The sequence below is a fragment of the Mytilus edulis genome, chromosome 2 (assembly GCF_963676685.1).
Source record: "Mytilus edulis chromosome 2, xbMytEdul2.2, whole genome shotgun sequence".
NCBI lineage: Eukaryota > Metazoa > Mollusca > Bivalvia > Mytilida > Mytilidae > Mytilus > Mytilus edulis.
This window is the reverse complement of record NC_092345.1, coordinates 40,518,165-40,530,516: the sequence shown is the minus strand read 5'-3', so window position 1 is coordinate 40,530,516 and position 12,352 is coordinate 40,518,165. Positions and strand designations below refer to the sequence as shown.

Sequence of the window (12,352 nt, the reverse complement as noted above, 5' to 3'; positions counted from 1 at the left end):
AATGATAAAAAAAAAATTTTTTTTTAGCCACAGCCGGACCAACAACTAGCATGGAACAGCCAACCAAAGTACCAACCAAGACCTTTAGTGGACCTACAAAACCAACAGGTTCTGAACCATTCAAAGCCACAACAGCAAAAATAACAGGCACAGGCACTGTAATACCTTTTGAGCGTGAGTTAATTAATGTTATTGTTATAACTTCCATATACGATAAATCTATTGAGTAAAATAACATGAATGAAATACAGTTAACTCTCCTTAACCTTGAAGTCATTTGGACTAGAGAAATATTTCTAGATACCTTTAGTGTGACTCAAACAAATACCAAAAGTTGACAGACCAAGCTTAAGGGACACAACATGTATAAAGAATGCAATTTAAATTCTTTTGTTAATCGTAGGACATTAATGTTAATTCCTGACAACTGAAAATTCCATTCATCCAATTTTGACTCAACAGCAGCAGAAATACATATATTTATATGGAATGAAAATCAGGACCATGGGAAAATTTGGACTAATATCAACTGTAGTTGAGTTAATTTTCATTTAATTTCAACGAAAGGTGAATAACCTTAAGAAGTTACAATTTGCTCTAAATAACCCTATTTCACTACCAAAGCTATGATTTGAAAATTAAAGATGTTGTCTTACCGGTATCCATCAAAAGATTTATTTATATTCTCATAAATTATCAACATATGACAAGAAATTAATTATGTATAAAATCTCTTCAATATACAAATTTTTAATTTTTTGTCATGATTTCCAAAATAAGTCGATCAATAAATTTAAACATATTTACATATTTTTATTTAAGATTGCAAGACTGAGCTTGGCATACAAGATGGATCCATCTACAGCTATGAGATGTTCAGAGCTAGCTCTTCCAAAGGATCTGACGCTGATGCATACAAAGCCAGACTTTATGGTCCAAAGGCTTGGGAAGCTAGGCAAGTTTCTTCTTCAAAACCAAGTTGAAAATGAATCCCCTGTACATGAATTTTGTTGAACTTAAGTCTTTGAAATCTGTTTTATTGAGGGAAAATATTTTTACACTTTTGTTACCTGATGTACTAGGTCCTACCTTTATTTGTTGAAAAATAGGTTCCTCCAATCTGACAATTACATTAATTCTTATTTTTATAACTACAAATGGTATTTTTATATAAAATCTATAACTGCCATGTGTCATTTTAGTGGATACTTCTTTTAAGCTGACTTTCTTATGTACATTTAAATATTTCTGAAATCTATGTATAGGATACAGTTGCAGGGGAGGTAATGACGTTGCTAACGTAAATTGTTATTTTTCATGACGTCAAACTGTGACATAAAGGGAAGATGCATTTTTCGAGTGATTTTGATTATATTAAGTTAAAAAGATTACATGGACCCCTCTTTTTTAAAATAACATTTGATATGATACTGTATAAAGATTATGAATTCCAATTTTTATCAAAACATCACTGATGAATATTTTTAAAATTAGATAAATATACAGCAAAAAATGCTGTTTTTTATGCCCCATTTATGGGCATTATGTTTTCTGGTCTGTGCGTCCGTCGTTTGTCAGTTCGTTCTTTCGTCCGCCCGTCCGTCGTACCATTCGTTTGTCCGTCCATCTGTCCTGCTTCAGGTTAAAGTTTTTGGTTGAGGTAGTTTTTGGTGAAATTGAAGTCCAATCAACTTGAAACTTAGTACACATGTTCCTTATGATATGATCTTTCTAATTTTAATGTCAAACTAGAGATTTTTCCCCATTTTCACGGTCCATTGAACATAGAAAATGGTAGTGCGGATGGGGCATTCATGTACTAGGGACACATTCTTGTTTTTTTATATATAAACTTGAAAATTTGATAAAAATGAATTATTTCTTAAGAATTGTTACACAAATTAAGAGGATACATTTGCAAAGAAGATATTTCAAATTGTTTTACAAAACCCTGCATGTGTTTATCTTTTGAAACAAAAAATAGTTTAATATGTCTTTTCAAAGAATAGAAAAATGTCCAAGAAACCAAAAATTTAGGTAAATGTCTAAAACTTCGACCCCATTTATCTCTAAATTTTGCACACAAAGATATTTTTTTAAATTACATATTTGAATTGACCAGGTGAAAAATATCTTGTATGCAAATTTTCCCCAAAAAATCACTGTGGGATCAAAACTGTATTATATGCCCATAAGAAAATATAGAAACACTGTGTAACCTAACTTGTTTTCTTGCTATAAGTAAAAAGTAAAAATGTCTTGAAAATTCCTTTATAAAAATTTTTCCTATTTGAGCTATAGATATAAGAAGATGTGGTATGACAATGAGACAACTCTCCATCCAAGTCACAATTTGTAAAAGAAAAATCAGCTATCTCCACTTAAATGGCTAAGTTAAAAAAATGATTAAAACAAAAACAAATATTTGGTACTTATTAAAACAGTCTTACTAATTCAATTAATCACTTATTTTTCTTTGTTCAAATAAACGGTCTGGCACATTAATTGCCAATTTGTCTCAAAGGAGTAGGATCACAAAGGGTTAAAATTGTCCCTAATATTTTGATGTTTTTCTTAATCCTTTCATGCCGAATGTATCCTTTTGGTACCCCCGTGCCCATGCCGAATGTATCCTTTTGGCACACCGGTGTAGAAGCCGAATGTATCCTTAAGGATGCATAGATTTCTATTTTTAGACGGTCACAGTGCAAACAGTAAAAATAACGTTTAGACATGTTTCTTGGCCCAGTTGCTCCAAAGATGTTATGATAAACACACACTAAATGATTCCATCATTTAGTATCAGGCGTAAAATCACTGTCAAAATATATTTTTTCAAAGATTGCTGAGAAATTATTTTTTTTGTGAAAAACAAAATGGCGGAATAATAAACAATCGTGGTCAGGAGTTTCATTTCGAGTTGAAACATTTAGAAAACTTAACTTGCGGTCATGAAAGTCGTTTACTTGTACAAAAGTAGTGCTTGTAGGTATATTTTGGAGTTGTGAGAAGGATATTTGTAAAACAACCTGAAATCGAGACTTTGATTGTCGTTATCAGGTTCACGACTGTAAATTATTATTTCTCGTTGCCGTTTGACAGTCAACCTTTCATTACCTATTGAATCAGAGTCTTTTATCATCGTTTTAGACACTCTTATGAGTCTGTAGTGCTACAGGTTTTATTTCTTTTCATTGAAAGGCTGTACTGCAGTATATAGGTCGACAAAACGAAAGTCCACTTTCATTTAAAATATAACTGGATATTGACAAAATTGACAGCTGAGTCTATAAATAGTGCGGTTCATAAAAACATGTGTTGTAACATCTCATAGCTTTATCTTTAACAGAAAAGTGGTTTCCAAAGATGAGACAATATTCTGCAATCTTATTCGTATTTTAATGGAGTATAAATTATTTTCCATGATGTATCTCGTCTGGTGACAGAGGTTTTTAAAAATCTGTTTTTTTTAATTTAGATATTTCTCCTATTAGTTCAACAGAAAAAAGTACCTTTTCAAAAATGTATGCTTCTTTCAAAAGGCAGATTGTGAGCTTAAATGAACAGTGGACAGTTGTCTCATTGGCAATCATACCACATCTTCTTTTTTATAGTGACCCCTTATTTTTATTTTATTTTTTCTATTAATTATATGATAAAGTTCATATATATAGAAAAATATAGCAAAATCTTATAGTTAGAAAAAAATTGATTCTACCCGCGAATTTGTGTTGTAACGTCAGTTTTGGGCAAATTTTCAATAATTCTTTACAGTTTTTTTGCATAATTTACTTTGGCCGCCACCCATGATACAGATCATTTTTATGTCTAGGGATTCAATGTCATCATTGGCAACTTTTTTTTACCAAACATTTCAGATCCTAAGTTTTTAGTCTGAAAAATGAAAAAAATCATTGTGTTTTGACAATTTAACCAAAATGTGCTGATTCTGAAGCCAAGAATGTATTCTTTACAAAGTTTTAAGACTTTTGAAATAGATCCATTTAAGAACCAAATTATAGCAATTTTTAAATTTTATGATTAATTTAAATTCAAGGCCATATTTGCTCAAAACTGAACCTTGTCCTTTGCAGATTCAAGTAAAGAACAATACCAATTGTATACTTCTATTTTACAATGCAAGAATTAAGGCTCTATACACTTAATCTACCTTAAAATGACAAAATAAAGTAAAATCTAAATGAAGTTGAAATTCTGGCTAATATGAATATAAGAAGATGTGGTTAGATTGCCAATGAGATGCAATAATGTAGAAATCTTTTTTTTTACATCAGGTCATATGAAAATAAGGAGATTTAGGTGTGATTGCCAAATAGACAACTTTCCCTAAGAGACTAAATGAAAAAAGACAACTTGCATATTATTATAATTGAACACATTTTTTTGTTGTTAGGTACAATGATATCACATCTGAATACATTCAGATAGACTTAGGAGAAACAATGTATGTAGCTGGAATTCGTATTCAGGGCAACCCTAACAAAGATATGTGGGTATCTAAGTTCAGTGTTGCTACAAGTCTTAATGGTCAGACATGGTCCACCATTCAAGATGCTAACCTTGGATCAGACGCTGTTTTCATTGGAAATCATGACAAAAATACACCAGTTGATGTCATGCTTGATGGTGCTCATGGCAATAATGAAATCCGAACACATTTTGTCAGAATATTGCCTAAAAAATTCTACGGTGGAATTTCACTTAGATTTGAAGTCTTGTCCTGTCGAACACCACCAAGTGAGTTATATTAAAGATAATTTAGATTTGTTAGATTTGATTTTAATCGTTAGTTTATGTATCTTTTTGTAAGGATATTTGCAGAGAAAAAGATTTTAATTTATGCATCATTACAAGGCATCAATCAAAATCCACAGGTCAAAGAATGAGATCTTTTTCAGCTCCATGTTTTTATCATTCTTATCTTCTGAATCTATAAGCAGTTTGTTTTTTAAGCATTGCAAAGTTTGAGAACATTTATTCATTGTATTTTTATAGAAATAACAACAACAGTTGAGGTGACCCCACATACTGGACCGACCATTTCTGGTACCTTAGCCTCACCAGGCACAGGCATGCAGATCATTCCTACAGCTCGCCCATTATGTTATGAACCAATGGGAATTGAGAACAGTCTGCATGTTAAGGATTCACAATTAACCAGTTCATCATCTCGAGAAAAGATGACTAATGCACAATATGGACGTCTTCAGAATGCATTTGGATCATGGATTCCTCAGTAAGATTTATACATGTACTGTTATATTTAAAGTCCTAACAATCAGATTCTCTTGACTTTACATGTATATTTCATTATTCAGCCCCATTCTTCTTTTTAGTCAGATTTTAGTCAGATGCTACCCTGATTTAACCTGTCTTTTGTTTTTGTCCACTGGTTTTGTAGTTTACATACTTTGTAGGGTACTTGAGGGCAGATAGCGCTTGACATCTTGCGTAGTAAAGTTTCTTTTTTTTTTTAACTTGCTTCAGTTCCTGTATGCTGGTTCATGTTCTGGATGCCAGTCTGTGCTCCTTTCAATTTGAAATAGGAATAATAAAATGAAGCTCAGGAATGGAAAAATATGTTATACCAATCTTGTTTAAAGGGTATCTACATGTCTGAATCTTCAAAATTGAGTAGCTAGAAATACTACAATTGCTAACATCTTCAATACTAAAAATCATGGTTACCCTTCTATCAATATAAAATGTTATGCCCAAAAATGTCTTACATGTCTTTCCACTCCAACAAGAATGCAATAAGAGAATATTTTGTACTAGATTCAAACATACAAATATTTCGGACCTATATAATATTTCTAAAAACGATGGCAGACATCATCTGTTAACTGAGATCTTTTTTTACCTGTCAATGAATAACTTCAAATTTTGGAGGATTACAACAAAATTCCATATTGCAGTCCCAGTATGAAATTATCCAAATTATAATTGCATTCTGTTATTCTAAACAGTTTCCTAAAATTGTTTGCCCTGAAGATCATAGAAAACAATTTTTTTAAATCAAATAAAGGTTTTGATTTTATAAATATTACAGGCATTCTAAATTATCATGCTGTAAAAAAAAACCTTGGAAATATGTTTTAAATTATAACCAGGTGTGTAAAAATGAAAATATCTGACAAATACAGAGACCTTAATAATAAAGTCCAGGACTGAAATTTGAAATCCTTCCTTATAAAAGACCTAAATATCCTCCAAGGGCAGTTATTAATTGGGATGATATCCTTCCTTATAAAGGACCTAAATATCCTCCAAAGGCAGTCATTAATTGGAGTGATATCATCCTGTGATCCTTCCTTATAAAGGACCTAAATATCCTCCAAAATCAGTAATTAATTGGGGTGATATCCCTCCTTATAAAAGATCTAAATATCCTCAAAAGGCAGTTATTAATTGGAGTGATATCATTCCTTATAAAGGACCTGCATATCCTCCAAAATCAGTTATTAATTGGAGTGATATCATCCTGTATTCCTTCCTTATAAAGGACATAAATATCCTCAAAAGGCAGTAATTAATTGGAGTGATATCCTTCCTTATAAAGGACCTAAATATCCTCCAAAGGCAGTTATTAATTGGGTTGATATCATCCTGTAATCCATCCTTATAAGGACATAAATATCCTCCAAAATCAGTTATTAATTGGAGTGATATCATCCTGTAATCCTTCCTTATAAAGGACATAAATATCCTCCAAAGGCAGTTATTAATTGGGGTGATATAATCCTGTAATCCTTCCTTATAAAGGACCTAAATATCCTCCAAAGGCAGTTATTAATTGGAGTGATATCCTTCCTTATAAAGGACCTAAATATCCCCGAAAGGCAGTTATTAATTGGAGTAATATCATCCTGTAATCCTTCCTTATAAAGAACCTAAATATCCTCCAAAGGCAGTTATTAATTGGAGTGATATCATCCTGTAATCCTTCCTTATAAAGGACATAACTATCCTCCAAAGGCAGTTATTAATTGGGGTGATATCCTTCCTTATAAAGGACCTACATATCCTCCAAAGGCAGTTATTAATTGAAGTAATATCATCCTGTAATCCTTCCTTATAAAGGACATAACTATCCTCCAAAGGCAGTTATTAATTGGAGTGATATCCTTCCTTATAAAGGACCTAAATATCCTCCAACGGCAGTTATTAATTGGGTGATATCCTTTCTTATAAAGGACATATTAAATACAAATGTATCCTCCAAAGGCAGTTATTAATTGGAGTGATATCATCCTGTAATCCTTCCTTATAAAGGACATAAATATCCTCCAAAGGCAGTAATTAGTGATATCCTTCCTTATAAAGGACCTAAATATCCTCCAAAATCAGTTATTAATTGGAGTGACATCATCCTGTAATCCTTAAAGGAAATAAATACCCTCCAAAATCAGTTATTAATTAGAGTGATATCATCCTGTAATCCTTCCTTATAAAGGACCTAAATATCCTTCAAAGACAGTTATTAATTGGAGTGATATCATCCTGTAATCCTTCCTTATAAAGGACCTAAATATCCTCCAAAGGCAGTTATTAATTGGAGTAATATCATCCTGTAATCCTTCCTTATAAAGGACATAAATATCCTCGAAAGGCAGTTATTAATTGGGGTGATATCCTTCCTTATAAAGGACCTAAATATCCTCCAAAGGCAGTTATTAATTGGAGTGATATCCTTCCTTATAAAGGACCTAAATATCCTCCAAAGGCAGTTATTAATTGGAGTGATATCCTTCCTTATAGAGGACCTACATATCCTCCAAAGGCAGTTATTAATTGGGGTGATATCCTTCCTTACAAAGGACCTAAATATCCTCCAAAATCAGTTATTAATTGGAGTGACATCATCCTGTAATCCTTCCTTATAAAGAAGGACTTAAATATCCTCCAAAGGCAGTTATTAATTGGGGTGATATCCTTAAATTATTATAATAATATAATATTTTATTCAATAAAATATCAAAGCATATTTATAATTACAATACACAATATATACGATACATAGACAATACTAACACATAATATGGTAAAATATACTGGCATTTTATGAGTGCAGTATCCTTAAGTGTATGAAACAATTTGCTGATATTTTATCAGGGATAACCCATGAAAGCTCTAAAGCTTGTTTCCAATGGGGTCCCTTCATGTAAACGGCTTATAGTGTTTGGCATACAAAAAATGATAACACACAAATTAATATGACATAAAAATTCATATAAAAAGAAATTTATATAAAAATATGATTAATAATATAAAAAGTAGTCTGATGAAGCCGCACTATAACTTTTGGTTAAGTGCTCTTTGACGCTAATTTTGAAATCTTTTATTTTCTTTATTTTTTTAACCTTAATTGGCAACATATTCCAATCTTGTATGCCATTAAAATAAAATGTGTCTTTTTGTTGACTTTTTACTCGAGGAACCCAGAAGTTATATTCACTATTTCGTGTGAAATGGTGATGTAAATGTCTCACCTTTGTAAAATTTGAATACATATAATTTGGACAATGGAGGTAATAAATATTATGTACATGGTTTAATCTCAATTGTTTAACACGATTTTCAATATTAACATAACCAATACTATTCAATACATTATGGTCAACTTTTGATCTATATCCAGTGTTTTTTTTATAAATCTAACACATTTGTTTTGTAATACTTGTAACTTATCTTTATATTTTTTGCTGACACCAGCATACCATGCAGAACAGGCATAGTCAAAATGACATTGAATTAAAGCTGTTACTAAAGTCTTTCTTGATTGTTCTGATAAACATTTTTCCTATCTGTATAGGAACTTCAATCTTGAATTTATCTTTTGAATAATATTATTTAAAATTTTTTCTCCAGAAAGAGAATTATCTATATTAAGGCCTAAATATTTCACACAATTTTGCGAGTAAATTGTGTGATTATTACAAGTAACATTAAAGTTACGAATTTTAGATAATTTACGTTTTGACCCAAACAGAATAGTTTCTGTTCCCAAACAGAATAGTTTCTGTTTTCCCCAAATGAAGTGATAATTTATTATCAATCAGCCATTTGCTACAAGATTCAAGTTCCTTACCCAGTTTCTCCGATATAACTTCTGGGTTCTTATGAGAGTAAAGTATGGTACTATCATCTGCATATAATAAAATTTTGCAGTCTTTACTAATACTTATAGACATGTCATTAACATAATATAGAAATAAAAGTGGTCCTAAAATACTCCCTTGTGGTACTCCACATGTAATATATCTTAAATCAGATTCAGTACCATTAATACTAACTTTTTGTTGTCTATAACATAAATATGATTCAAACCATTTAGTACATTTGACACCCATTTTTTGTAGTTTGTCACACAATATAAGATGGTCGACAGTGTCAAAGGCTTTTTGTAAATCTAACATTATCATTCCAGTATAAAGTCCCTTAGCAGTTTCATTTTTAATATGATCTAACAAATGTATAAGACATGTATCTGTAGAATAAGCAGATCTGAAACCAGATTGTAAATTATAAAGTAGATCATTTTCCACCAGATATTTTTCAAGTTGTGAATATACTGATCTTTCAACAATTTTAGAAACTACAATTAAAATACTGACTGGTCGATAATTTCCGACATCCAGTCTACTATTTTTCTTAAATATAGGACACACTCTAGCTGTTTTCATCTCATCAGGTACTATGCCTGAAGTTATTGACAAGTTAACTATATAAGTAATTGGCTTTGCTAAAATACTTGAGCCATCTCTTAAAAACCTTGATGGTATTCCATCCAATCCAGTACTTTTACTTGGATTGAGTTGTTGTAACTGTTTAAAAATATATTCTTCAGTCACAGGTTTTATTTTAAAATTCAAATCATTACAACAAACAGTGTTGTAAATTTTTTTTAAATATGTCTGTTTTAATATCAAACACTTTTGGAACTGGTGGTAATTTTGATACTAAGTTATCAGCTATAGTTGTAAAAAAGTTATTAAAATAGTTAGCCACTGTATTTGAGTCATGACAGTTCTCATTATCTATATTAAGTACAACTTTACTTTCTCCTTCTGTTTTGTACTGTAACCCATACTTTTAAACTGTTTTCAGATATTTTTTGGATTATTTTTATTTTCTTCTATTTTTTTTTCAAAATATGAAGACTTAGCTTTGTTTACCTCTCTCTGGGTTTTATTTCTGCATTTACAATAATCGTAATAAAAGTGTTTACTATTTGTTTTTTTATATATATTCAAAAGCAGATCTCTTTTTTGAATAAGTTCAATAATTTCAGAAGTCATCCATGGCTCTGTATGTTTTTTTATTTTAATATCACTTTTAGGAGCTGCTTCATTTAAAATTTAGAAGAATAAATATCTTTAAATTTTGCCCAAGTTCCATTCACTTCTCTACATAAATATAATTCAGACCAATTAGCATCATTTAATTTTTTACAGAAGTCCTCTTTATTATAATTTTTGGTGGATCTTATTTTGATTAAATTTTCTCCACTATCTAAAATTGTTTTTCTCTCAAATTTTCTAGTAAAATATGTCATAAAATGATCACTAAGTCCAATTGGATTAACACCCGATTGACTGACTCTGTCTTCAGAGTTAGCAATTACATGATCTAATAAAGTTTTACTGTTTTCAGTTATTCTTGTTGGTTCACATAATAATTGCTTCAAATTTGACATTTGTAAAATATTCATATAGTTTTTATATAAAGATGACTTTTTATGTAATAAACATATATTTATATCACCAACAATGTACAATTCATTTAATTGATTTAATTTATTTAATATTTCTTCAAAATTAATAAGAAAGGACGCCTCTTTTGGTGGTCTGTAAACGGTCCCAATAGTAATCGTCTTGGTCTTTGGTATTAAGATGTCTATCCAGAGGGCCTCAAGTCTGTCGTCGTGAAGATCTTGTCTTGGCGAAAACGCAATGTCCTCCCTGATGAATACACACACCCCTCCACCATTTCTAGATCTGTCTAGTCTCACAATGTTGTATCCTTCAATGTGAATTTCAGCATTTGTTACTGTATTGTCCAGCCATGATTCTGTAATTGAGATTACAGCAGCTTTTGTCTTAGCTGCGACTATTTTAATTTATGACAATTTTGGAAGAAGGGAGCGTGCATTACACTGGATAAAAGGCAGACCCTTTCGCTTAAAAAGTCGAAATATATCATCATGGTTTTCACTAGTAGAAATGTTAAAGGATGCTCGAGTGTCCGCAGTATCTTCAGATTGGTAATTTATATGCTTACTGTTGTTAAAAGGTAGATGTTGTAGAGAGCAGTTGTCGCAGATATATGAGAAGTCTGTGTTGTTCTTGACATATTCCTCATATTGTTTTTTTGAGATTGTCTTAGTACATTTGACGTGAGACCACTCTTCGCATTGGTCACAGCTGATAGCTTTACTCGTAGCTATTACCCCCTTTTTACAATTTGTGCATGGGTATTTTAGTTGTTTTTTACTGTTTTTGGCGCGCCTGGGTTGTAGTGAATATCTCCGCTCCTCAGTAGAAATAATAATGTTAAAGTTTTGTACGATAGTCTAAATATAAACGGATGTTTATTTTCTGATAATGTTAATTTGGTTATCTCCCCTCGTCTTTGTTTACTTTGGTTACCACCTCGATTTATGGCAGCTAGCAGTTCTGCTGTGCTCCATGATGTTTTTTCGTGAATAATGTTAGAATTTATAAAGTTATAAGACTCATCTTGTCTTTTATACTTCTCACAGTTAGCAATAATGATCAAAAATATTGCAGTCAAGAATGGCCCTGTTGTTCCCGCCATTATACCGGAACTTATAAAGGACCTAAATATCCTCCAAAGGCAGTTATTAATTGGGGTGATATCATCCTGTAATCCTTCCTTATTAAGGACCTCAATATCCTCCAAAGACAGTTATTAATTAGGGTGATATCCTTCCTTATAAAGGACCTAAATATCCTCTAAAGGCAGTTATTAATTGGAGTAATATCATCCTGTAATCCTTTCTTATAAAGAACCTCAATATCCTCCAAAGACAGTTATTAATTGGGGTGATATCCTTCCTTATAAAGGACCTAAATATCCTCCAAAGGCAGTTATTAATTGGAGTAATATCATCCTGTAATCCTTCCTTATAAAGGACCTCAATATCCTCCAAAGGCAGTTATTAATTGGGGTGATATCCTTCCTTATAAAGGACCTAAATATCCTCCAAAGGCAGTTATTAATTGGAGTAATATCATCCTGTAAACCTTCCTTATAAAGGACCTAAATATCCTCCAAAGGCAGTTATTAATTGGGGTGATATCATCCT

The 12,352-nt window shown here is 31.4% G+C and overlaps 1 protein-coding gene across 2 annotated transcripts in view; it reads left to right on the top strand.

The window, feature by feature from the left end:
- LOC139510171 (mucin-5AC-like) overlaps window positions 1-12,352 on the top strand; it is a 219,098-nt gene that overhangs the window by 64,793 nt on the left and 141,953 nt on the right. For both annotated transcript variants that reach the window (XM_071296525.1, XM_071296526.1), the window contains 4 exons: window positions 28-174; window positions 823-955; window positions 4,415-4,758; window positions 5,017-5,257. In XM_071296525.1, the coding sequence (XP_071152626.1) occupies window positions 28-174; window positions 823-955; window positions 4,415-4,758; window positions 5,017-5,257 (865 nt within the window). The remainder of the gene's footprint in view (window positions 1-27; window positions 175-822; window positions 956-4,414; window positions 4,759-5,016; window positions 5,258-12,352) is intronic.